General features: G+C 38.8%; 1 protein-coding gene across 1 annotated transcript in view; it reads left to right on the forward strand.

The window, feature by feature from the left end:
* Positions 1 to 26,014, forward strand: part of LOC139698581 (neural cell adhesion molecule 2-like) — a 555,474-nt gene that overhangs the window by 116,522 nt on the left and 412,938 nt on the right. The window contains exon 3 of the mRNA XM_071597424.1: positions 18,653 to 18,861. Coding sequence (XP_071453525.1) covers positions 18,653 to 18,861 — 209 coding nt within the window. The remainder of the gene's footprint in view (positions 1 to 18,652; positions 18,862 to 26,014) is intronic.

Genomic DNA, 26,014 nt, shown 5'->3' on the forward strand with positions numbered 1-26,014 from the left:
AGGACCCAAGTTCAACTTCGCAGTCACGTAATCGCTCGGGTATTACATCTTTGTGAATCAGAATTATGCAGTGTTTTATTGATACTGTGATTCAAATTTTTTGGTGAATTTCATTTCTGTAAGACATATCACACTCAAGATCTATCAAACATTTTTCGCTGGATTTATTGAAAAATATTCTAATAATTTTTGTTAAAAAAGAGATCTAATGGAGACAGTGTTTAGTTATTAATTGTTCATCTACTAATGGAGCTTGTCTCTGGGTCCGCGGATGGTACTTACAGTGATTTGCCAGAATATATATAGTCGAGCTACCTCTTGTGGAATGAATTTGCTTAGTTTAGGTTATTGTATTTCGATATTCGATGCTGCACTACTCTATAATCTCATCCACCGCATAGGCTATAAACCTCAATCACTACAGACGTGAACTAACTCCTCCTTCAGTATTTTGCCTCCTGTGGGTACATATTTTTTTAGCCATCGGTCAGTAGTGGTGTCTTAATTTCGTTTGGACTAGAGGGAAGTATTTCTCATTTAAAGCAATAATCATTTTTAATCGTGAAGTTAATTGTTTCCGTCTTGTTTCGCACCTGATGATAATTTTCGTTTATTCAAAATCAACTTATTCCAATGCCTTGTTTGTATTTTTCCACTGATATTATTTTCATTAGGTACCCTGATGCGTGTTTAAAAATCAGCTATTCATTTCAAATGATCCTACGAGAGGATCAGGATGATGGTAACCTACAGGCTTCCCACCGAGAGGGCCCGGGTTCAAATCCTGGAGACAACAAATATTTTTCAGTGGTATCCCGATTCCTGCTTGAGGTGCTTTGCGGAGAGCAATTTGAGTGATTATGACGCCCGTCGGATGGGACGTTAAACTGCAGACCCCTTGGCGCCTTTCGGCATGAGCACGCTAATGCCGACGCCGGGTTTCTCTCCACCCTTCCTTTCCCATCCATCCCTAATGGCAACAATGACCTTAGCTGTCTGTCGTCCTCCCATAGAAAATATAAAAAAATGATCCATCTTTCCTGGACTTCAAACAACCCCTAATATCTCACAACAAGACATGACAACGCCGCGCGAACAATATGTCCTCCGCTTCCTACTCCGGGGCGTGTAGTCTGAAGTTCCTCTTCATTTAAATCACGTTCCTACCCGTTATTTTTTCCTTCGCCCCTAAAATCGCCCACACCGCATCTCCAAGACGCAATCCTTAGCACACTCCTTAGCCCCGATTCTTAATTCATTCACTCCCCTCCTTCGAGAACCCTGTGACGCACTTCGCCTTCTGGACCTTCCCACAACTCCATCCCCTCCTGCCCAATTTCCTTATCTCTTTCATATTCTTTGCACGTCTCGTCGCTTCCGCGTAATCGCTTTTCCCATTCATTTTTCTCCTCCTGCTTAGGGTGCGCACCTCCTCCTCCATCCCTTTACCTTCCATTCTTGCCCAGTCTCTTTCTCCCTCTTCTCATGTCATGTCTTTCTCGACTCTTTGCCATTGCTTCAGCATTGGTTGCCGTAGCCTAAAATATATCTCAAAACATTGGTATTATTCTAACGCTAAAATTATGAGAAAGTAATAGGTGCGTAAGAAAACCGAGCACATATCTATGACAATATTTTAGCAGTGAACAATTAGGAGTTTATATTTTTGTATCCCAACTGAATTAATTTTTAGAATAAATTCTCGATAATGACGAATAGCCAAAGGTGGAGCGAATGATAACATTCTTTTAAGCAGATACCTTATGTAATAATTAGCAATTTTTCACATACGCGGAATATTGTTTTTAGACGAATAGCCGAGGGTGGAGCGAATGATAACACTCTTTTAAGCAGATACCTTTTGTAATAATTAGCAATTTTTCACATACGCGGAATATTGTTTGTAGCTAGCATCTTGCTTTGCATCAAGTAAAAAAAGTTCAAACGCTGTTTTTGGTATCTAATTTGTTGTCTAAATTTCCATAATCAACTACAGCAATGGACGAATAAATGTTTTAGTTACTCAAGGCAAACTGAAATAAATGTGTACTGAAACGTTGTATTCAGGGTTAATACATTTCATTACCTAAAAACAGTAAATTTGATTTCGGAACTTGGGATTGAATTGGACAAGATTTTCATTCCCTTGACAATTTCTCACTAACTCACCGTCCGTTGAAATAACCCACTCCACTTGATTGAAACTATCAATCTGAGTTGAATGAATTTATTTGAATATTTCTTCATTGGATTTATATTTGATGCTGAATTGACGTTAATTATTTTTTAATTATATTTATGAAGAGCTTAAAATTTAAAAAAATCGGTCATGTTAATGTATGAAGAATATCAATATCGATCGAGAATGCTGAAAGTCGAAACTGACTTCAGTTAATTATTTTTCTTTGATTTATGTCAAGCCAACAATCATTAATCGTTTTCATTTTTTAGTAATCCTCCCACTTGCTCTTTTAAATTTGTCCAAAAGAGATTGACTTTACTAAAATTATATTCTTAATTAATCTTACCGAATTTGTAGCCATTTCTATATTCCTATTCTTGGGTAATGATCGTTCAGAATGACAAGAACGTTACTTACTCTCATAAAAGTTTATCAGATTACTCCACTGAAAAAATAAACAATACTATTTTGAGAATAATAAGTAAATATTGCTGTTTTGCAGACTGGTAAATTAAAGAAAGTCAATAGTTTGACTTCCTTTTTATATAGTATGTCATTTTGTTGTGTGTCTGCCTCAATTTTTCAGTTTTATGTTAGTCCAATTTTATTAGTCCACCTATAACTTGCAATTAGAACATTGCGCATGCAATAGATACAAATTAGTTCGGTGGGGCAAAAAGGTTTTGAGCTGAAAAGAAAGTTCATCCATTTTCAACTTCATAATATCTTGGCTTTAAGCTAGTAAAATAATTATCTGATGCCAATTCGAATAACATGAACCCGACGAAAGACTTAAATTGGTTCGGCTATTCATACTATTCGTTATTGCACCACGACGCATATGCTGTTTAAAATGAAGGCATACTTGTTTCCTTTAGGTACTAACGAGTGTCCTCACATCACTTACCCTTTGACCCCATGTGTTCGCTGGTTGGGTTATATGTACATGCAGAACATTCCTCTAACCTGCCTACCCCCAATATTTTCAGATGGCACACATGCCCAAATTCGAGGCCAACATCCTCTCCCTCGTCCCAACCCTTCGCCCTTTATCACCACCCCTCCCCTAAGCCGTCTACCCTCGCAGCCGTGATTCGACGACGATGGAATCGAAGATCCTCCCGATTGCGTTGTTATGCCGCCTCAGAGAGTTTCCTTGGGACTCCGCTCCCCGCCCGTTCCCCTCTGCTTTTGCCCTGCCTTTCCTTTCACCCCCTTTTCTCTGCGCTCCCTTCCTCTCTTTCGAGGCGTCTTCCCATTCCTATCGATTCCATGCATATCTTACACACTTTTTCACTAATCTTTTTTTCGATGTATTGTCAATATTTCTCTGTACGCTATCTTTTATTCCTGCCACACTAACCTATCGCTTTCCTATTTCATATTCCTTTTAAATTTCTATGAATGAGCTATCGGGTACCGCTTAATCTTCTCTCGTTTTTTTTACCCGTTCAACGTTTATTCTAGTCCATATACCATCGCAGTGGATATTGGGTTTCGACTACTAACCCTTGAAGCGTAAGAAATTCACAATGCCATGGTTGGGTGGACGTTTCCTATCCTTTAGCCAACCTTTGGTATCCCTCGAAATTCCGTTAACCTGAAAGTTCTCACCGGTTAGATTTTTAACAATTCCAAAGACAACCATAGGATTCTGAATCAAAAATATTTCGTCCGGTAGCCAAACCCCCTGCTTCTAAGCTACTACTGGTAAAAATATTTTATTTGAACAGGATTTAATGCCTTCATTTGCATACTAAAATTCCATTTGCAATCAAAACTCTTCAATAACGCATTAATGGATAACCCAACTGTTTCTCTCACGTTGCTAATTATGTTAACTGTACCAGTGTCGGTACGCTAAGTCATGAATGGGTGGGAGCATATAAGGTAGTGTTTTTCTGAGTATGCAAAGAGTATTAGATAACTTAACAAACCACCTAGTTTAGTCATTTCACTTTGTTTTATTCTACTGCAGCTAAAATGATTCGATTAATCTTTTTGTAAATATCCTTGTAATACCCAACGTGCATTTAACTGATAAGGAAAGTAATGGATATTTCTAAAGGCTATACAACGCTGACCAATATGGGAGGATTACTGTTTAGCACGGATGAAGAAGCCCTGCCAGTTGACGTTGCCTGGTTAACGGCTCCACTTTGCAATAATGGGCATTATATCCCAGCCTCCTATGCTTACGTTATAAACATACTTTGCTTTAAAATTTGTTTTTCACACAGAATCTGAGGCTTGGCTATGGAAATGAACGCTGGCACTGGGGTCTATTATACGGAATCATTCAAACCATCCTTATGTGTATTATTTAGATACAGTTAAAGAGAGGTGTTATGTCGCTTTAGTTAGGTCCAATTTGGAATACACCAGAAGTATTTTGGATTTTCGGAAAAAAGCGGTAATAAAAGAATTAGACAAAGTTGAGAGAAAATTTACCAGATTCGTCAAAAATTGTTATATTAAGAATGCGAGTGAGACAGGCCTTATACATGTAGACACCTTAATTAGTTTGGAAACCGCTTTAGATGCGAAGAGAACAAGCGTTATGAAGGTTCAGAACACACGTGTTTAACAATAACACAATGGGAATTATCATGGCCTCACACTATTTGGCTGGTTTACATAACAAAGATAAGATAAGGAAGCTAGAACCCCACTCTCACCTGAGCAGCTTGAGATATATACAAGAAGCGGATTAGCCTCCCGTCTCTCCAACCTATTCCTATTTTCTGCAATGTACTCCAGAGTTTTTCCCAATTCACTCTATCAAATGCTTTTTCGAAATCTACGAAACAGGCAAAAACGTACAGATTGTAGTCTATATTCCTCTCGATTAGTGATCTCAGTACTTCAATTGCATCTAGTTTGCCTCATCCCTTCCTAAACTCACACTGATCATCCCCTAAGTAATCATTTGCCTTGCTCTGCATACTTTTGTTCGTGAGAACGCTTAAGGTGCGTGGAAAATCAAATTTATTGTTCTCTAGTCCTCACATGATGTAGCATTTCATTTTTTCAGAATCGGAACTAAAACTGATCACACAAACTCTTTCGGCCAGATTCCTTCCCCATGCATACTACGAATGAGTCCATATAGCCTCTTCCTCCCACATTTTCCTAAACCTTTTGTAGTTTTTCAGGAATGTTGTCGACCCTCTCGACCTTATTTGATTTCATCTCCCTTGATGCCCTCTCTATCTCCTTGACGAGTATGCCTGGACCTAAACTATCTTCATCTACGTCATATTCTCTTTCTATGCCTAAGCTTCTAGGTCTAAATTCTTTACTATACCGTTTCCCTATATATCCCTGCCATCTCGCTTGGATTGTCTCCAGTTCAATGACTTATCTCTAATTGTTAACACAGATCTTCTCTTTTGTACCTCCCGTTAGTGATTTAACCTTGCTATATAGTGCAACAATTTCACCATTTCTTTGCAAACTTTCCAGATCCTCCCACTACGTCTTCCTCCATGCTTCTTTAGTTTAATTTGTTACGTGTCTCAAATTATTATTTCGCTCTTGGTACATTTTTTGCCTTAATCTGTGTTTAAATTCTTCCATTTCCTTTTCTCATCTATCCTTCTAATCATCTCATCCGTGATCCATGGTTTCCTTGAACTTTTCCTGATAACAGCTCCTATGGTTTGTTTTCGGCTTTCGATATCGCTTTTTGGATAAATTTTTCCTCGATAGTACTCAGTTCTTTACCCTCATCCATGATTTTTTCTACAGCCTGAAGATTTTCCCTTGTCAATCCAGTTAATGCGTCTGCATTCCATTTCCTCACCCGCCGCTCCTGCCTTATCCTTTTGAAACGCACGCCTCACTACAAACAACTAAATTGTGGTCAGAGTCCACATCTACTCCCGGGAAGCTCTGCGAATTGATCATTATATTCCTAGATCTGTGCCTAACCATAACATAATCTGGCATTTTCCATGCATATCTACGCCTTTTGTGGTGTCTAAACAAAGTGTTCGTGATGACTAACCCCTGCCTCCTCCAGAATATAATTGCTTTCTCCCCGCGGCGGTTCCTCGAGCCTAAACCGTAGTCCCCAACCTCATCACCATCTCTTCCTTCGCCTACGGTCGCATTCCAATCCCCCGATGAGTAATGACCAAGTTCGTCAGTTTTACTTTTATCTCTAAATGAAATATTCTATCTGTTGCTTACTCTATGTTAACTACGCTTTTTCCTACCTTTGTATTCAATATTATGGCTCTCACCTCCTTCGCTGTATATGAATCTATCACTCCAGTAACCCCCGCCGTCTTTCCATTTGACCTCGCATAGACCAAATGAAAATATGAGTAATTATCAAAACTCTGGTGTCAAAACAGGATGGTTTAACGGTTGTTGCCAACCTATCGGTAACATCGGGAATAAGTTGTTACTAAGGTATTAAGGTATTTGATTTTTTAAAATTATAAATATAGTTAATAATTAGTATTTCGCATTAAATATTGTAGTAAGTAAATGCTATGCCCTTTAGTAATGCAAAATCAGATATGGATTGGTAATACTGTACCCGTTATATTATCTACTCTTTATCTAAATAGTGAACGGTTCGTTCGTTCATTTCTCAGTCTACAACCCGCAGATCAACCGCATGAGAAGTCCATCCCCAGAGTATTAGTAAATAAAACAGTATGATAATATATTCAGGCCAAAGTAACACGCGCACCTCCGGGGGGCCCTTGGTAGAGCGAGTAACAAAACACCTACACGACAGCGAACGCGTTAGCTCGGGAAATTTTCTTCACGTTATCTTCATGTTTTACGTGTACCTAATGGCATCGCAGACGCCATGTGCATGCAGTCAGGCCATTCCACGCTGAACGCCTCTACTCGTTCGAGCGGTGGATAGACCATGTATCCACCGTAGGAGGAATCCTGCGCATTCGCTCTATGCGGAATGAGTTCCTCACTTTGTGAGTTTTCGCATCCTAAAACGTGCGCGTGCTATTAAACGCGATAAGTCAGCCCTTGCCGGCGTGCAGATCGTAAGCGAAAAATGCACGCTTGGCGTTTTTTTAATAATTTCACCATCGAGTTTCCACCTGTGCTACATATTTGTGTGTAGAAATAAAAATCCCAGATACCCAGGCTCAATGAAACCGCAGACGAACCACTAATCGACACGCCTCGCTCATGTTATACAAGGCCTTGTATAAAAATGTCCTTCAATATAGTATAGGATAGTAACTCATACATTCTGCATACATTCCGCATACATTCTTTTTGTATTTTCTTCCTTCGTACTATTCACTAAGTTTCACTAAAGCATGTGTCTACACTGTTACCGGGTCACCACGACTACTGATTACAATTGCAGGTAATCTGTGGCGTTCAGTATCATATCCTTCATGACAAGCGTGAATCACCGTTTTTTTTAATTTATATAACCTGCAAGCCACCAGTAGGGTGTGTGGAAAGGGGTGAATACACACCAGAATAATTTTACCGGAATGTGACCCTACCGCGGTCGAACAATGATCCCCTATCGTTTTTGGAAAAAATGATCGTTAAAATTTGTTCTACAATTAATCTCGCTGATTTTATTAACATGACTGCTAAAGAGAACTCCTTCCCACTTATGCTAGAGCTTCTATCTGTAATTTAACCTTCGCTCCGTGAGTGATCCCCAGCCCAGCTACTCTATTTTTTTTGGAAACGCTACCAAGATCGTCATGGCAACGTTTTACAAATCTACGCTGCATGCGTTCCCTTTCTGCAATTAATCCAACTTCGTGAGCATCCCATATACTTGAAGCATATTCCAAGTGAGGCCTAACCAATGGCAGATAATATTTCTCTTTGACCTTTTCATCACATTTACCAAGTACTCTTCTAATAAATCCTAATTTTGTGTTAGCTTGTCCACATATTCCCCGTATGTGTTTCACCCAGGAGAGATCGTGAGTGAGGGTTATGCCTAGGTATTTAATTAATTCTACACCTTCCATTTTGGTATTCCTAATATAGTAGGCGTTTGGGTGGGAATTACTCTTTTTTCAACAATTTAGGATTACACACTCTTTTAATTTTAATTCTGATTGCCAATTTTTTCACTAGCGTGGTATAGCATTAAAGTCATATTACAAAGCTGCTGTGTCCTCAGGATCGTGGATATCACGGTAAACTACTGCTTATGCGGCAAATAAACGTATCTGACTAGTAATTACGGAATCAATGTCGTTACCGTAAACTAGGATTAAAAGAGGTCCGATAACACTTGAATCTAATAGCTGAAGTAACTTGTACTGCATTTGAGCTATCTCAATGTATCATTTTTTCTATGCCGTATACTTTTAGCTTTGCAAGTAGTTTACTATGACGTTCTTTTTCGAAGGCTTTCTTAAAATCTAAAAAACTCGCGTCCGCTGGAAGATTGCTCTCTCGTGAAATAAGAATATTAACAAAAAGCACAAGTTGTGTCTCGCAGGATCTACCTTTTTGGCAACAGTGCTGATTTTTCATTAATAATTTCTGATTATTGAGGTGTCTCACGATCGAAATAGTAACTATATGCTTCATAATCTTGCACGAATTGTATGCGAGGGAAATAGGTCTTTAATTGCTCGGTTCCTCCTTGTCATCGTTTTCAAATATTGGTGTTACGTTAGCCGTTTCTCTGGAAACCTCGTGATCTACCAACGACTTCTTCGATATTATTTCTAGATACGGCGCCATTTACGAAGCTAGCTCCTTAAATATGTATATGAGCGTTTATTTCATCGGGACCGGAGGATTTATTAGGCCTAATATTTTTCAGCATAGTCTATTCCATTAAATGAGATTTCAATGTTGGTCATTTGTTGACCGGCACAAATTGGTCAGCTATCGGTGGTATTCTGTGAGATATTGGTGAAGACGCTTTAAAAGAAGGAGTTTAATAAGTTAGCCTTTTCCAAACTTCTGGTTACTCTTTCGCCTTTATCATTTTTGATGGAGTTAAAATTTGACTTCTTTCCCTGAACCTCTCTGAGGTATGACCAAAATCATTTTGGATTCTCTTTCAAATTTTCCGCTTTTTCCCTTTGAGTTCACTAGACGCTTTCCGAAGTTCATTCTTGACATTCGCCCTGGATATCTTATAATCATAAGTGATCTCATTATTTTTGACATCGGAGAATTCATGCCTAATATTTGTGATCTTGCCGTGACATAGCCTTATACGTTGTAATGCCATTTTTTCATCTGCGCTGCATCATCTAGGTTTCGTGTTATCCTTTAAAAATTTACTGGGAATGAACGTGTTAGCAGCTGAGCGCGTGATCTTAAGATAGTGATTCCTCGTATCCTCAATATTAGGGTGATTACTGTCCCTCTGTAAACTTGCAAATTTATTCTGTAGAGCGCACCTTAAGCTATTGTTGTGCCATTCTTTAAACAAGTAAAATTTCCGATGAGGCTAATTATTTCAGACCCCATGTAGCGAAAACTTAGCATTTACTGCCCGAAGTCCAAGTAATTCCTTTTAAAGTTTCTATAGTAAAGACCTTTTCGGGAATATTCGTTGCTAACTAGTCAGTATTATCGCCCCTAGTTGGTTAAGTGACAAATTGATTCAACGAGTTCAACGTAAAAGAAGTCAATCCTGATTCGCAGATATCTTTGTCTTTACCGCCCGTTTTAAAACTATAAATGTAGGTCCTCCAGTCAATAGATGGGGCATTGAAATCTCCAGCGATTATATCTTCGCGATCATTGTGTTGGGTTGAGAAACCTTTAATTTGCTGATCTAATTCTAGTATTGAATTGTCTCTGTCGACTGGTGGTCTGTAAAATGCTCGTACATAAATTCTTTTAGAGTGAGGACTTTTAATTGAGCATCAAACGCTTTCCGAACCATAACCCAGTTGATACCTGTACGTTTGACAATGTAAGCTAAGTGTATTCTGAATGTGCTTTATTCTTAAATTTTTCATTTTCACATCAATGGATTGAATGAAGGAAACCTGGAACTTAATCTACCCCCATCTTACTACGCTAGGAGAGATCATGTCAATAGAATTAGTGAGATGAAGTGTAGAACAGATAGATGTAAGAAGTTATTTTTTTCCACGAACAATAAAAGATCATAATAACATTGTTCGACCGCGGTAGGGTCATGTTCATGTTCGGGTAAAAATTAGTCTGGTGAGTAGTCACCCCCTGCCACACACCCTAGCGATGCTTTGCAGGGTACATATATAAATAAAAAAGTCTCACGCTTAAATATTTCCTAGAAGCCTCTGTAGAACTTTTTTTTGAGGATATATTGGAAAAGCTGTGAAAACTGTTCTTAAAAAGTTGCGACTGGTTGATACATTTATAATACATGTATAATACCTGACTAACTATTTTAAAGATAAAAGTAATATCGAAACCTCACAAATTAATAGCGATCATACTGTCTACTCCAGAAGTCCAAGGTGACCTTGTTAAAATTACGAGCAATAATGGTATGCTTTATAGAAATCATAAAAATTGACTTTTTGGACAAATAATATGTGTTTTATAATGAGAGACGCAGGAATTGTATTTCCTCTGCAGAACACAAAACCCCGCTTAGATAATTTATGATTTTCTGGATACCTATGTCATTCAGATTAGGGTGAGATGAAGAAATGAGGGAAACTTGTTACCAATCAGATATCTTTTAAAGAATGTTCCAAGATATACGCGGATTGATGGTTTCAGCTACGAACAGTGACCGTCACACCAGTTCCCTATCGTGGAAACACGCCGTTAGAATTTGGAGTTAACGATGAGAAGTCCCCAAAGACGTGAAATTGAACTAGAACCCTCGGGTGTGAAATGTATCAAAAGCTCTAGCCATCCCACTAATCTGATTCCATTGTGAATGCCGACGATTACCTGTCTGTTATTATGAAACTCACATCTTTCGAGTAAAAGGGATTTGTTATAGATGGAAGCTTTCTGACCCATTTTAAATCAATATCTGCGTCAGACGGATTGATGATTGCAGAGCGTGCCCAAGGGGACTGATTTTTTATTAAAACGTCGCTCCGCCAAATAGACCGCGGAACATATCTGCCATGAAGTCTACCCACGGCCCCATGCTCCTTGTTTGAGGGCAAAGAAAGGAAAGGGGAGGGAGGGAAGTGCAAGGGGAATATCGATTGCGTGTCTATCGCCCCGAGAATGAGAGCTTCTGCGGTACGTCAAGTGATTGCGATCGGTGGGGACGCTCCAAAGGTTTTTGTGTGTGGTTTCGAGGAACGATGGACGGGGAAGCTGGAATGGAATGATGGGAGGCTTTTGTAGACGATCGCTTCATATCAATCTTGCCTCGCGTAAAGCGTATTTCATTTATTCTTCTTTTTCAATTAAGGTATACGTTCTCCTCCGGAGTCGCGGCCTACTCCTGCAAACAAATAAGACGTAATCACGGAATCGATCTCTATTTCTTCACCTCTTCCTATCACGTCTTCCATTTATCCATTCTTTTCCCTCTCCCCTCTCCTACCCAAACGCATTTCCCTAAAAAAAAACAGTCCACCTATCTGCGGAACTCGGGCATCCACCCCTGCTCACCCTCGCATCCTCTCCCTTCCCCCTGCATCCTCACCACGCCGTACTACCTTTCTCTTCGCAGGCCACACAATACTCTCATCCCTGACCCGTTTGCGGGGGATGTAAGGTAATCTAGCGCGGGTGTGTTTGTGGGGGAGGGGTTGTATGGTTAGGCGAGGGGTGGGGAGGATGTGAGCGTGAGGGGGAATAATGAAGTAATTTGTATGTATGGTGCACGGCGCGTCGGCATCCGTGGAGATTGCCTTCCCTATCCGCGCCCTCACTCGCCGCCCCCCTTGCATCATGCCTCCGCTCTCTTCCGTCGCTGCTTCCTTCGCCCCACGTGCCCCCCCCCCACACGCCCAAAAGAGCGCCCACGCGCGCGCCCAGGGGGCAAGTGCACGCACCAGAGGAGTGTGTGTGTGTGTGTGTGTGTGTGTGTGTGTGTGTGTGTGTGTGTGTGTGTGAGTGCGGGAGGAGGGCACGAGAGCAATTTTGTCGGTGACTCTCCTCCGGGACGTTCTCGCAAATTGGCGCTTTTTCGCGTATTTTATTTCTAGGCTAACTCGCAGTGCGAAACTGCATGCATTCATTGCAAGCATTCTACCGATTAGAGGAATGTTTTGGACGGTCCATGAAAATTAACACTGAGCGCCGTTGACTCCGGCATTTCACCACAAAATCGACGTATGTGTTTTCTTAGCTAAATCCTTCTTTGGTTTTTCATGATTTCTAACCTGGTTCGTGTCGCCCTAACTGCCAATTCTTTTCCTCACTCTTGGCTGTCGTATTTTCTTTTTTCGCAGCCTTCAACTACTTGTTCTACCGTATGATATCTCCTCCTTTAATGTTTGCTTTGTATTATGCGCCAAAGAAGTTTCTCTCTTCTAATGCCATACCTATCGCTATGCTGCATGTTTTCCTCCTTTCGTCATCGGTCATTATTCCCTGGAAAACTCAGATCTCGGAAGCTTTTTACTGTAATCCTCTTTCATTAATTATTAATCGTGCTTCGCCTCACTTCCTATCAAATTGGTCGATGTTTTATTTCTAAGCTCAAAAGTAGCGCCTACATAGTCATCATTTTCGTTTTCATGTATGCAATTTGAACTCTCTGGGAATGGTCTATAACTGATTTTATATATTTTTTTTAGCTCGGGCAGAAATTCTCGAAGGTATTTTATTTCCTCCGTAATTGTTGAATTGAAACAAATGTTCTCACATATTGCAGAAACAGTATATTTGTCAAAAATTGTTTTATTGATAATTTATTATTGTTGACATTAATTTTATCTTTAGTTCAATTTTGCTAATTTGTCAGTCTCTCGCACCCACTGTTACTAGAAATAAACTAAGCCACAGACTTATGCTACGCTAACGCCACACTTTATATGCAGGAGTGAATAGTTGGTGCAAAAGAGGGTTGGGGAGATATCCCAATTCCACAATTGCACTCCATATTTTCAGTTTAATATATCACTCTTCGTAAAACAAATTTAAGTCACATTTCAGTGAATGTTTTGAAGGGGATATTTGAGCAAATGAAGTTGTAGTCATTTTATTTAATATGTAATATTTTATTTTAGAACGTCTCACTGCCGTTAGGGACACCATTAGTTAGTACAGGTATGTGTGATGGCATTGACAACGATATCACAGAAGTGCATAGTTGTATTATTTAATTCATTTTAAGTACGTTCTAAGCATGAGAAAGAGATGAAGTTTCGTCTTCGCGTGCATTGCATTTTGATTATTGAAACAGCAATACCCATTGAAACTTTTATCGCCCATATGAAACTCGTACGCTTTGAATTTCATATTGCTTCCAAGTGCTGCATTTTACGCAATGGTACGAATATTTTTACTAGTCAAACTACTGTGAGGAAATTCTATATAGTAATAGTTACCAACAGAAATACTGTAATTTGAATTTTAAAAGCGCATAATATAGTATAAGGTAGCGAGTACAATTACGTACGAATTAGAAGTTGAGAGAGTTTCTAACAGGAACTGTCATCATTCTTTGAAAGTGCGAATAAAATATTTCGTAATTTATTTGCAACATGCATGAGAGTATGTATCCTTCCATGCATATAATTATTCACGGACGTATCAGTTTCCTTTTCTACCTTCCCTCTACTCCTTCATATCCACTTTTCAGTGACTTACGCTGAGACAGCCTCCGGGGAACAATTGCGAATTAAAATCAGAGCATCTCCACTGGTGTTTCCGACTCACGGTTGTGCCTCGAGTATTCCCACTCGTGTGCTATAAATTAAACGAGTTTTCCTAATGCTTCATGAATTGCAGTACAATAGTAATTTATGGATTAATTGCATTTCTAGACTCTACCATGCATGGTGTTAATGGTGTAAACTCTAAGGAATGAAATGAGAAGCTACGTCTTGTGTTGTGATCTATGAATTCGTCGCTTCTAAAACTCCATTCATCCGGTTCCATGAAGGTTGAAAGTTAAGTCTCGGCAAGTCATATTGTGAGCCAAATGATATTTTATTCGATCCAATCCAAAATCACCGCATAGATAACACTTTCAATTTGTCAAAAGATATTAGGTGAGAGCCAATTTGAAAAATCGTGATAGGGTCATCAGATTTCACGGATAAAAAATGCCTCCTCTCTTTTGAATGGTTTTTTCCTCCAATCAAAATTGTATCAATTGTATTTGCTCATCCGTTTCTTTAACTTAAGACGCACCGAGTGAGTGAATTTTGTGGCAATTAATGGTAATTAAGAGACTTTTCAAGATGAAAAGTCTCTTAATTACCATTTTATGTGAATTTGGCGTTCCGTAGGTCTAATTGGGTGTATTAGGACTCGACAGGGGGTCGTCAATGCTTAAAATTAGTAAATTATTCAAAGCTACCAGCAATGGTAATGTTAACATTTTTAACAGAATAGCTTACCTTTTTTGGTATTACGTGTAATAATTATATTTTCAATGTAATATTTCTAGATGTTTTCTATTTTTGCCGTTTTCACTGATCTCCTTGTTGTGGATTACGGAACACCGAATAAAATTAATGAAACAAAGGTTAATTAGGAATATCTCCTTTGATCGATATTAATGAAACTCTACGGAAAAAAACCGAGAAGATCATTTCTTTCTACAATGCAGGAACGTAACCTCAAATATTTTTGGCAGTGGCCGTTATATTATAAAATAAAGTACCAAAAAATGAGAACAATCAAAGGTGCCGAACTTGTAATGTAAAAGCCTTTGAAACTATACCAATAAAATTTTCAATCTACATAATACCCCGCAAGGGCGTGTGTCGGGGGTTTTTGACAAGAAAACTATTGAAATAATAAGTTATCTCTAAAATTTTTGGAACAATTATTAATTTTGACATTTCGTTTTGATGAAAAGAAAATCACTACTCGACTATTTGCGTTGATTCCACCTAAGATATGTGGTTACAATTAAGTCTGAACTGAGAAATGCTGCCGAAAAAAATTGATTTAATTAAAATTGTCATATCACCAAGATGGTATGATTAATCTGTGGATTATGTCATATTTTCAAGGTAAATGTCCAGCAATTCCAAAAATATGGACTGGCATGCCTTAAAAGATAGCTTTGAGGGTGACAAGCGATAGGTTTTTCGGCACAATTAATAAAAGAGATGCAAGGTTTTTCCATAAATCGCGAATATTTGTGGAGTGTGGTACATAAAAGAAATATTTGAAAGGAAACTAATCTCGCTGTGGAAGTTTACTTACCATTATCGCATTATCGGGAAAGTAAATGGAGAATTTTTCTTTGCTCGATGCAATGTCCATAGATTAAATTAAATTGTGCACAAAATATGAATTTACCGAGATAATTGTTAAAATACAAAAAATTGAGATACATATCCACAATATCGTAGGTATAATATGGAAAATACTGGAAATGGACTTTCAAAATTGGTGTTTATTGTTGAAACTACGTAAATTGGAGACGGGTAAGGGTCCAAGGCACGAATTCTAAGGTGAAAAATAGTACGTTACTCACTACAGATAAATCGTTGTGTTCCCAAGAAAATCTTTATTGAAACTCCTGTGCCTATGCAAAGTTATGAATCTACTCAGGAAGTTCTCTCGGGTTTCCCACCGGGTCAGCGTGGTGTGCACCGACGTTTCGACGGCTAACTCTGCCATCGTCTTCAGGGTGAAGTGCAGAGCAATGAATTCGCCATGTATTTATACCCTGTCGTAGGGTCAGGTGTCCTCCGATTGGTCCGATGTGTTCCCAAGTGCCTTGGGAACACATCGGACCAATCGGAGGACACCTGACCCTACGACAGGGTATAAATACATGGCGAATTCATTGCTCTGCACTTCACCCTGAAGACGATGGCAGAGTTAGCCGTCGAAACGTCGGTGCACACCACGCTGACCCGGTGGGAAACCCGAGAGAACTTCCTGAATATAATACGCCGGGAAAAACTGAGATCCTTTATGAATCTACTATTTAATGAATTAAAATAAGGGAAGTAAAACTATTGTTAAATGAATAACTATGTCGTTGTTGGACAAGTACAGGTTTAGGGTACAATAAATGTAGTTTAAGTAAATTGTTAAGTTTTGCTTCATTCCGTAGAATACATAAGATATTTATTATTTCGTTCATAAATATATTATTTCGTTCATTTATCTGTTTGTTATAACCAGCTAGAGGTGACGTTCTTATGCCTTATTTGGGAATGCAGTGAAGGGCTTATTTTTTCGTAACAATTATGGTTTTTCTTAGTTCCTCGAGTACGTAGTTTTTACTGGTGTAGCCAAATATCGTCCGCAACTACTATTCTCTTCCGATTACACATTGAAAAAAAAAGAAAATTTTAATGTGACAACTAACGTGGATTCCGTAATTGTCGGGGAACGTGTTTTTTCGTCGCTTTGGTAGTTCTGTTCTGAGGAGAAGGGTAGCCACGGATCGTGTGCTTTTTCCCTCGCGGATGCACGAGAGGGAAATCCAGCAATCAGAGCGGGTAAATTTAATGTCTTCGCGAATGCTTGTAATGGATGCGGATATTGGTTTGTCTTCCGCGCGGTCTGCTGATAGGAAATCGCTCCGTGGGAAAAACTAGGTCTTGCACAACAACCTGAGTTGATGGAGTGCATGTATTTTGTTTGGCGGTGCATGTCGAGGAGACGGGCGTCAATATCCGCAGATAACCACAGGGGCGCTATGCAAACACGGAAAAACTCCGCATCAGATGATTTTTCCGCGTCCTGCACCTTGGTGAGATGCTACACTTAGAGTGAAGCAATATTTCCTCTTCAACTACTGTTATCTGAATTAGTGACGACTTTTGGCCTCAGGTTAAAACTTTTATATCGATCCTTTGAAATAGGCTGACACGTGTCGTTTCAGTTTTTGATACGGATTTTTCAGTTTTCATTCTTGGATTTGTAAATTGCAGAAGTGCTTTCGATTTTGAAATTTTAAAGTATAGTTAGGTTATTCAATGTACTTGACAGTAACACCGCTATTGAACGCGTCCATCTGGGAAGCTATAGTTTCGATTAAATATTTACTTGCACGAAAACCTGTGTTTTTCTCTGGTATTTGTTAATTCCAGAGTTTTTGCCTAGCCTATTTTTTAAACACATAGTTTTTGCTTTATCAATTAAATATTTTTCGTATTTATTCAGATTTCACCGAGAGTTTTAATTCATTTTTGTTAGATATCAAACTTTGTACTAAGGTGCTTGCTACCTCCACTCTGATTTCATTTAGAACTAAATGATAATATCATTAAAATTTTTCTACTATAGTCTAATGTGTCACTTCTGCTTCCCCAATATTTTTTTAAATTTGAATTACTTACAGCACGCATGGACTACTAAATTTCTCCTCCGTCTTCTTAAATAAACGTCCTTACGAATATCAATTTATGTTGTGTTTCACAATGTCTCGTATAAAATTTGAACACTTTCTTTATGATAATTTATTATCATAAATTTAAAATGCATATTTACTCCTTTTCATAACTTTCCAGAATATTTTCACTCACAATTTGTTACGCAAAATATGGAACACAATAGTGTTTTATTCTAAAATGCTATTTAGTCTTCCAAAGTCCCTTTAAATAGAAGCGTCAACCGCGGGTTTAAATGCCACTCTTTTCAACAGGCAGTTATTCCTTTACACCAGTATTCTCTCGGTGAAACTCGATTCGATTAAAATCATCTTTCCTACTTGTTTTCGCAGCATTGCCGATATCGCATCCCCATTTCCAATGTGCCTCCTGCCCCATTTTCCCTTTCGCACCGTTTTTAGTATATTGACTTTCAATCCCGAAATACCTCCATGCCAAGATCCAAACACTGGTTTCATATAAATTACAGATGCTTTACGCTTGAAGCCGATCGGTTAATTGCACTACGGATATGTTAGAAAAAACGAGCCTGTTCACTCCAAAGAAATTAACGCGTAACCACTTGAAATTAAGTTTTTCGTACTCGCGGTTGGTGGCGTGCATACAATCAAGGGGACTTTGCATGAGTTATTCTTTGGATAAGTATGATATTTTGTAGTGGTGATGAATTTCACCTTCATCCTTTAAAAAACTCTTGTGCATGCTTCTTCCCGTTTATTCTATCGTTTAAAACTGGCGTGATATTCCGATTGGTATTCCAGTGCTCATTTACCGACTGAAGTCCTATGCTCAAACACAACTCGCAGCCAAACTTGAGCCATAAAATCTTTCGGTTTAGAGAAGTTTGAGGGAAAACCGCATCCGAAAGGAACCTCCCTCAAACCCTCTTCTGTGAACTTAACAGGGATTAGTAAGAGGCGAGCTTCGCTCGCACCTCTCAAACCAACCCACTGGGTTCGTCACGGTGGTTGATGCTAGATGCCTTGTGGGTCCTTTTGTCTAACGCCTTGCTGTTTCTCTCTCTCTCTCTCTCCACCAGCTTCGACGTGCGCGGGCGGCAGTTCGGGCAGGCAAAACTGTGGTCGGCTCCATCTGCGTTCGGTACGCGGGCCTTCTTCCGTACTGCGACCACGCCCGCTCAGCTTATGGTCGATGATCTGACCCTCGAGGACGAGGGCGTGTACAGGTGCCGCGTCGACTTCCGCAATTCGCCCACGAGGAACCTCAAGATCAACCTTACGGTCATCGGTAAGTACCCTCCATAATCCTTCCTAGGTTTTCTAATTATGTGTTTTAATTTTTCTGACTGAGGGTATATTTGATTCAAAATGACACATCGGCCGTTTAGCATTCCAGCCGAAAATAATTTTCAATTGATTCCTCATAACTTTGACTTTAAAATTTATTCGATTTAAAATAAATGCGGGATTTTAATTTTCAATTTAAGACTTTTTTCACGCATTTAGTTTTATTCCACGTGCTTTTTCAGGCGTTCAAGTGTATTTAAGTATAACAGTAAACTCTGAGCCTCTTTCGGAATTTGGAACCGCACGAAAGTCTCCAATTTCGGGTGTATAATGGCAATAATTTACTGGTCTGCAATTCATGTGAAGTCTTGTCTTAGGTTACCGCATGCCAATTAGCAAAGGTTAAACATGCCATCGCCCTTAAGTGTCTAAGGTGAAAAGGAAAGTAAAGTCATTGAAACGTAAGGTATGAGAAACCTGAGCTGGTGACACAACCTTAAGTAAATCAATGCCTAAAAGGCGTTTTCCTTTTAATTTTTTATTCAGAATACGCTGGTTGTTTCATTAAAAAAGGTAATTTGACTTGGAATTATCCAAGTATTTGGAATTCAATTTTGAGTTCATAATTTGTATCCAATCTCAACTTTTCCAAGTACTGCTGCTGAATCTTTCGGAGATTTTAAATTATAACCTATTATATAAAATAAATTAGGGATTATTTACCCTCGAGTCGGATATAAATATTAATAAGCTTTGAACAAGAGAATTTTGTCGGGGAATTTTCACTTTATAATGCATAAATCACCCAACAATACATTAAATCATACAAAATAGATTTTGTGCTATAGCCTCTGCACTTCCTTTGTCTCTACGGTTTCCATTCATCTTTGGTTGGTTGGAGCTCTATTAATAGATTTATGGAAACAAATCGTAAAAAAACAGCAAACATTACCTTGACTTATAGTTTTTCTTCCATTGAAATTCGATGGCAATTATGATTAAATTTTTATAAATGTATTTACCAACACTTGAAGCAGAACTAATCTCGAAATGCTAAATAAGCGAGGAATTTTACTAGTGAAAAAATAGGTATATATTTCCAGTCATCTCTGCGCAACTTCTTGATCGTTGGGGTAGCATTCAACGTAGGGGTATTGAAAAGCCTTAAAGAGTAGCATGGTCGAAGAATATTCGAAATCAGATTATCGCCAGACTTTAGATCACAATTCTTTTCCAAGAAATATTTCCCTTCAATTTTAATAGGATTCCAGAAATCCATAGCTAGCAGTTTTCAAATTTTAGAATTGATTAGCGAATAAAAATTAGCACATAAGGAAAAACTTATGGCATTTTATCTCAGTAAATCATAATTGGAATCAACCATTAAGTTTTGACAGTAGATAATATATTTAAGCTCAAAGAGGGTATGTTGCGATCACGAATACAATATTTTTCCCATGTAAACTTTGATTTTTACACTCAGTTAAACTATCGTACAGCGGAAAAAAATACTTCCAGTATGTTCCCAGGGGTAGGTATACCTAAGTTAACATACACACGTAATAAGTGGAGTCCCTTAACCGGAGAATCTCTTTGTGAGAGAATTTAGCATCCCTTTGTTTCAAATATCTAAGAAGCATCAGCAACTACCTTGGAAGAGACGCAATATGTCTACGGCTCTCGAATTTTAGCCCTATTTTAAAATATCAAGTCACCACAAGATGTATTTTGTATACACAGCAACGTGCGTCAAATACATTTCCCGCTTCCTTCCCTGATCCCGGACCATGGGTCTCGTTAAATAGTAAAGTCTGACGCGTTGGCGTGCATTTGGGTAGCGCGCATCGGGACTCCTTTATTTGTTTCCCGGGTTGGTTGGTCCGTGTCGTGGGGCGGCTCGTTGCGCGGGACCAATATTGTGGCTTCTGGACTTCAAGTGTCTCCCTTGCCGGTAGTATTTAACGCGGGGGAGGAGGGAGATGTGGGGTCGGAGAGATGGTGGGAGGATCCCCTTATCCTCGCGCGCGTGTCATCTGGGTCACTTGGGTGGGCGCATCCAACGAGCAAAAGCCCCGGCTGGAAAGGAGAGGTGGGTGCGGTGCTTTTGCCAGCGGTTTGCGGCGGAGGATTAAGGCTGGCCCGCTTTGGAGGGTGTCCCCGGTTGATGCGTCGGCGGACGTCGGAGGGTGGTGGGAGGTGGTTGGGGGATACGCGGCGGTCAAATAGCGGGTGGGGGAGGGTGGGCTCTGGGGCGGGCGGACGGCAGAGGACCCTGGGCCGCCAATTGATTAACGCGCTCACCGTTGAAGGGAAGTGGCTCCCGCTCTTCCCATCGACGAGAGCCGTGATCCTCTCAAATTGCACGGCTTAGTGTCTCACCCTCTCTCAAAGCACTTAGAACGGATGGGCGCTCGGCAAATTAGTAAGCGGCCAGCTTTCCTAGGAATCATGCAGGAATGCTTCTCCATGGTTGAATTAAGATGAGGAAAAATGAGCATAAAAAAGGTATAAAACTTCAGTTATCAACACCAAGGTTAGTTGGATAAATGAGGAAAGAGTTCGCACGTTCCAAGCCTGCCGGGTTTGAAATACACACATCAGAGTAGGAAGGGCTGCTCCTTAATCTTTATCTCCTGGGATTTCTCAGGAAGAACTGCAATCCGAAAAATCACAGCGTGGGATAGAATGGGAGCGTCGTGCGTCTACAACGGAAATCGAACCCATCACTCCTAAGAATAGCAATTCGCTCATAGTCAGGAAGCCATCACACTTGAAAATATTTATAGAAGTGGCATATAACTTTTCCCATACATTGAAAAATATAGTTACTACAGGTCGATATTCTTCATTGATAACGTCTTCAATATACCTCTTCTGACACAGCTGGATACATGAAATATCCACACCGATAAAAACATAAAAAATAAGAAACTATAAATACGATATGGACAAAAAGCTTTAAATAAATTTTTGCCACGTACGTACTTTATTTTTGCAAATAAAGTACGTACGATATAAAATTACGACTAGTTCATGGCATATTTAGCCTAACATTGAAGTGATATTATTAATTTTCATCCAGTCGATAGGTCTACGGTGAATTTTTAGTATTGATACATGCATGGCCGTAGAGGGACACAAAGTTTGTTTTAAGTTTGTTTCGTGGATTTTCCGGTGAAAATTAAGTGCTCTCTTATTCCACCTTCTTGTATTGCCATTTTTTGCCGTGCCGATTTTTTGTCGATTTAAAAGTTTTAATTTCCGTTATAACATGTTACAAAGTGAAAGAAGAATATACTCTGAATAAATTAACAGAATATAACGGAAACCCCGTTTTAAGAGAATATCCTCTTCGGGGTGAAATTACGAAAAGGATGGACGCTACAAAGAGCAAGCGATGCCTACATGGTTGTATATATAAACTTAAAATCAGTCATCTGTTAGGGAGAGACAACCCATGCCTACTATACCAGTGGATTCCATACATTGCGGCAGAGGTGGCAATGGTCTAAAAAGCGAAGTATTCCGGAAGTTAATTCAGACTAAACAAACACATTGTTGAGTTGGAGTGCGAAAATATTTTTACGCATCTCCAAGTAATCCGAAAACCACCATTTTTGACCTTGTACGTCAGCTTAATTACATGCTATCACAGCGCAATGCAAGTGAGTTTCCTTCTCCTAGCTGGAGAGAGACCTACCTATGAAGGGAATTGAAATTATGACCTCTATGTTAGACGGCGATGCTCCTCGTCAGCGAGTCCAACGAATAAGAAAATAAACAATAGTTTTTCAAGATATGCAATTATGCAATTGTATTTTACGCTCACAACACGTTTGACCATTACAATCCGAGGTAGCCAACCGATGTCAGACGAGAAATCTGATTTCTTCCTGTTTTGCCCGTCGAAATGTCTCTCCGTGGGCAAAAATGAATGGCACTATGATTACTTCCGAGGCCAACAGCGAGAAAGTGAAAGTAATTAGTGACAAGGCCGCGTAAACACAAACAAAAATAGCCGTCGCCAGGAGCCGACGCCGACAAAGGGAAAGGTCGGAAAGAGAAAGAGACGGCGGAACCAGCAGCAACAATTATTTTGGTCCTGAAGACGCTGGCTGCCGTGCAGCTTAAAAGCGGGGCCAAACAATGATCACTAGGTAGCCAATTGCGAGTAAATATTGCTGGGAAAAAGTCAATATTTATCATAATTTATTGTTCAAGTAGTTATACCGACTTATAAATATTACACTAAAACCCTTAGCAGATAACAGCATGTGTGTGAGACGATTTTGGCCTACCAGGCACGGCACGTTCACTTTTTACGAATTGACGTCGAAAAAATATTACTGGGGCACTTATAATTAAATATTATTGTTAATATATTAATTTGGTATTGCGCTGAATTTTCTTTCCGCCTAAATGCTCATAAGGATATTTATGATTGACTGGCAGTCAAAGCAGCCACTAATGATTTTCATTGTTTGAGTTGTCAAATATGTTACTAATCACGACCGGGGGTGTGAATATTAATCCTCAAAGTTATATAATTACTATGTTTCCTATTTTTGCGTTAGTAAAGTAATTAACTCTTACTACACTGTTTCGAGATTTATTCATTGAAAAAGGCGTAATTGTAAATAATATAACCAAAAGACAAATACTGTTATATTATTAGAATTAAATATCTCTCTTTCACTTATTTAAATAACCAGATCCGTAAAATAATGATGTAATTTGTAAAACTTTTCTTCATTAATAATTTTGAGAATATGAATGAAAATTTTAGTGGTAATATTAGTTCATTAGTGATTTTTTTCCTTTTAAAATATCGAGATGTATTGCGAGAATCTAAAAAATGTATTTACGATAATTAAGCTACTCACCTGGTTTATAATTCAAATCAGATATTGGTCGTTGATATAAATTGAACCAATTATTCACAAAGCATTGTAGCAATGATTGTTACATTTATTTTTTTGATATTTCAAGAAAAATATAGTGTCATTTATTTTAAGTAGTGGTTTTTAAATATATTTTGGAATACTCGTCAACATTTTTGAAATTTATTTTACCGTTGAAGTTATTAATAAAATTCATTTATAGTCGAAAATAATAAACTTTGCTTTTTACCCATTCATATATTCCCTCGAGTGAAAAATATACCCGATGTTGGGAAAAAAGGGGAGAGACAATAGCTAATTTCGTGGAACACATCGAATTCTAATTTGGAGGTGAATCCAACGATGGGAACAAAATCTCCAATACCTGATACACCCCCGGGAGATAACCAATAACGATCGCTGCGGTATTGTATCTCTCTTCGCCATCTTGTTTTGATTGAGTACCGCTGTTTCCACAGAATGGTGCATTAATGAGTTTTTCCTGGTTTTGGCTTATTACGCGCTTGATCTCTCGGCGGTTCCTCGCAACTGTTGTTCGGTGGAGTTGATCCGTGAGTAACCGACCTCGAATGAGGGCAAAATAAAACGGTTATCTTTGTCATCCATATATAAAACATTCTGTTTAGTCAGTATGGATATGGGTGCCATTCATTGGACGTCGGTGCAAAAGTCAAGCCAGCTGACAAACACCTTGGTTGTGAGGAGCAAAATCGGGGAAATGCTATGAACTGGCAAATGGTAAAATATAAAAGGCAACTTAGATAAGTGGAAATGAATGTGGGATAAGTGGAATGAGTAATATGTTTGCTTATAGAAAAGGATCGTTGGAAAAATTGCGTAGTTGTGTCATTTTAATAAGTCACAGAATTAATTTTTTTGTTGTTTTCAAGTGAAACAGCGTTAAATTCCAGAATAAATCTGTGTTATTAACCAGACCTGCGGTAGATAATGTACAAATTTACTTCGGATATTAGTTAAAATATTAGCAAAAAGTCATTTTTGTCGGGAAGTGTGTAAAAAACTTTCATTCTGGTGAACTATAGAAAATTCATCGTCAAAGAATCCATTATCGTTGCATTAAATATACAGGTAAACCATTAAGAGTTATGAAAACAAGTTGTGTGAGAAAAACCTGGGGAATTCATGTAAATATTCAGGAAATTTCCTTGCAGAGGGAGATAGGGCCTTAAAATATCCTCGCCGCAAAGTAAATATTATGAGCATACCGGTGAAACGTACGGTTTAATTAATGGATATAAATCGGGCTTTGTGAGAAAGGAGTATCGTGGCAGTCAAAAAGACTGGTCATTTTCTCCTTTAAGAAGAATTGGGTGATTTGAATAAACATTGAAGCACGCCTACTTTCCAATTAATCTTTAATGAATAAATTCATCTCAGGGTCCGCAATTTTACATCCAATGGTTGGGTTATATACATTGTGCTGAAATTGATTGTTTTCACGACAGTCAAATATGAATTGAGTAATACAGAAACGACCTGAACGTTGATTTGACAAGCTAAGATATTATTGAGCGCAACCATGTGTTAAATTCACACATCTAGGTATTAGGGCTAGTTTCTTCACGTTAGCCGCTATTGTTTGTCTGTAAGTCATTCTAGAGCTTGCTGAGTGTGCTCAGGTAAGCTGGGTGTGCCCAGAGGCGTTACACTGAGGCAAACTCGGGTTCTCCGTTGAAAAATAGCGGCAGTCCTGCGAGTCAACTAATCCTTTCAGTACATCTGTACTTATGAGAAATGCAGTGGTTTTTGGGTTGAAAGATATATGTTCTCTTGACTCTAGAAGCATGAAATTAAACTCTATTCAAATTATTTACTGTAAACCTAAATCGATGCAACATTTTTTTAATGATTAATTTTAAATGGTTTTATCACAAATGTCAAATAATTCTATTCATACATATTCACATTATTTTTGCGGTATTAAATCAAACGGGGGCAACAACCTTTTATGCACCTTACGCTATTAATAGTGCATCCTCTGTAATTTACAGAGTGAATTCTTGGTTCTTGTCCATGAATGATCCATTTCTCTAAACTACTTTGTTTGAGTGAAGCTTAGAAAATGCTTAGTGGCTCGTCATATCTTAGGTTTCGGAACAAATCGAATAAAATCAACGAGATCCATTGCACTTCGAAACGAGTGGAGTCACGCTTCGATTTACGAGACGTCTCGTGCATAGGTTTCGTACTCACCTCTATCATATACGTTGTAGCTAGCCAATTTCTTTTTAA

Source organism: Hetaerina americana, unplaced genomic scaffold (assembly GCF_022747635.1).
Source record: "Hetaerina americana unplaced genomic scaffold, ioHetAmer1.1.p SCAF_9, whole genome shotgun sequence".
NCBI classification, from domain to species: domain Eukaryota; kingdom Metazoa; phylum Arthropoda; class Insecta; order Odonata; family Calopterygidae; genus Hetaerina; species Hetaerina americana.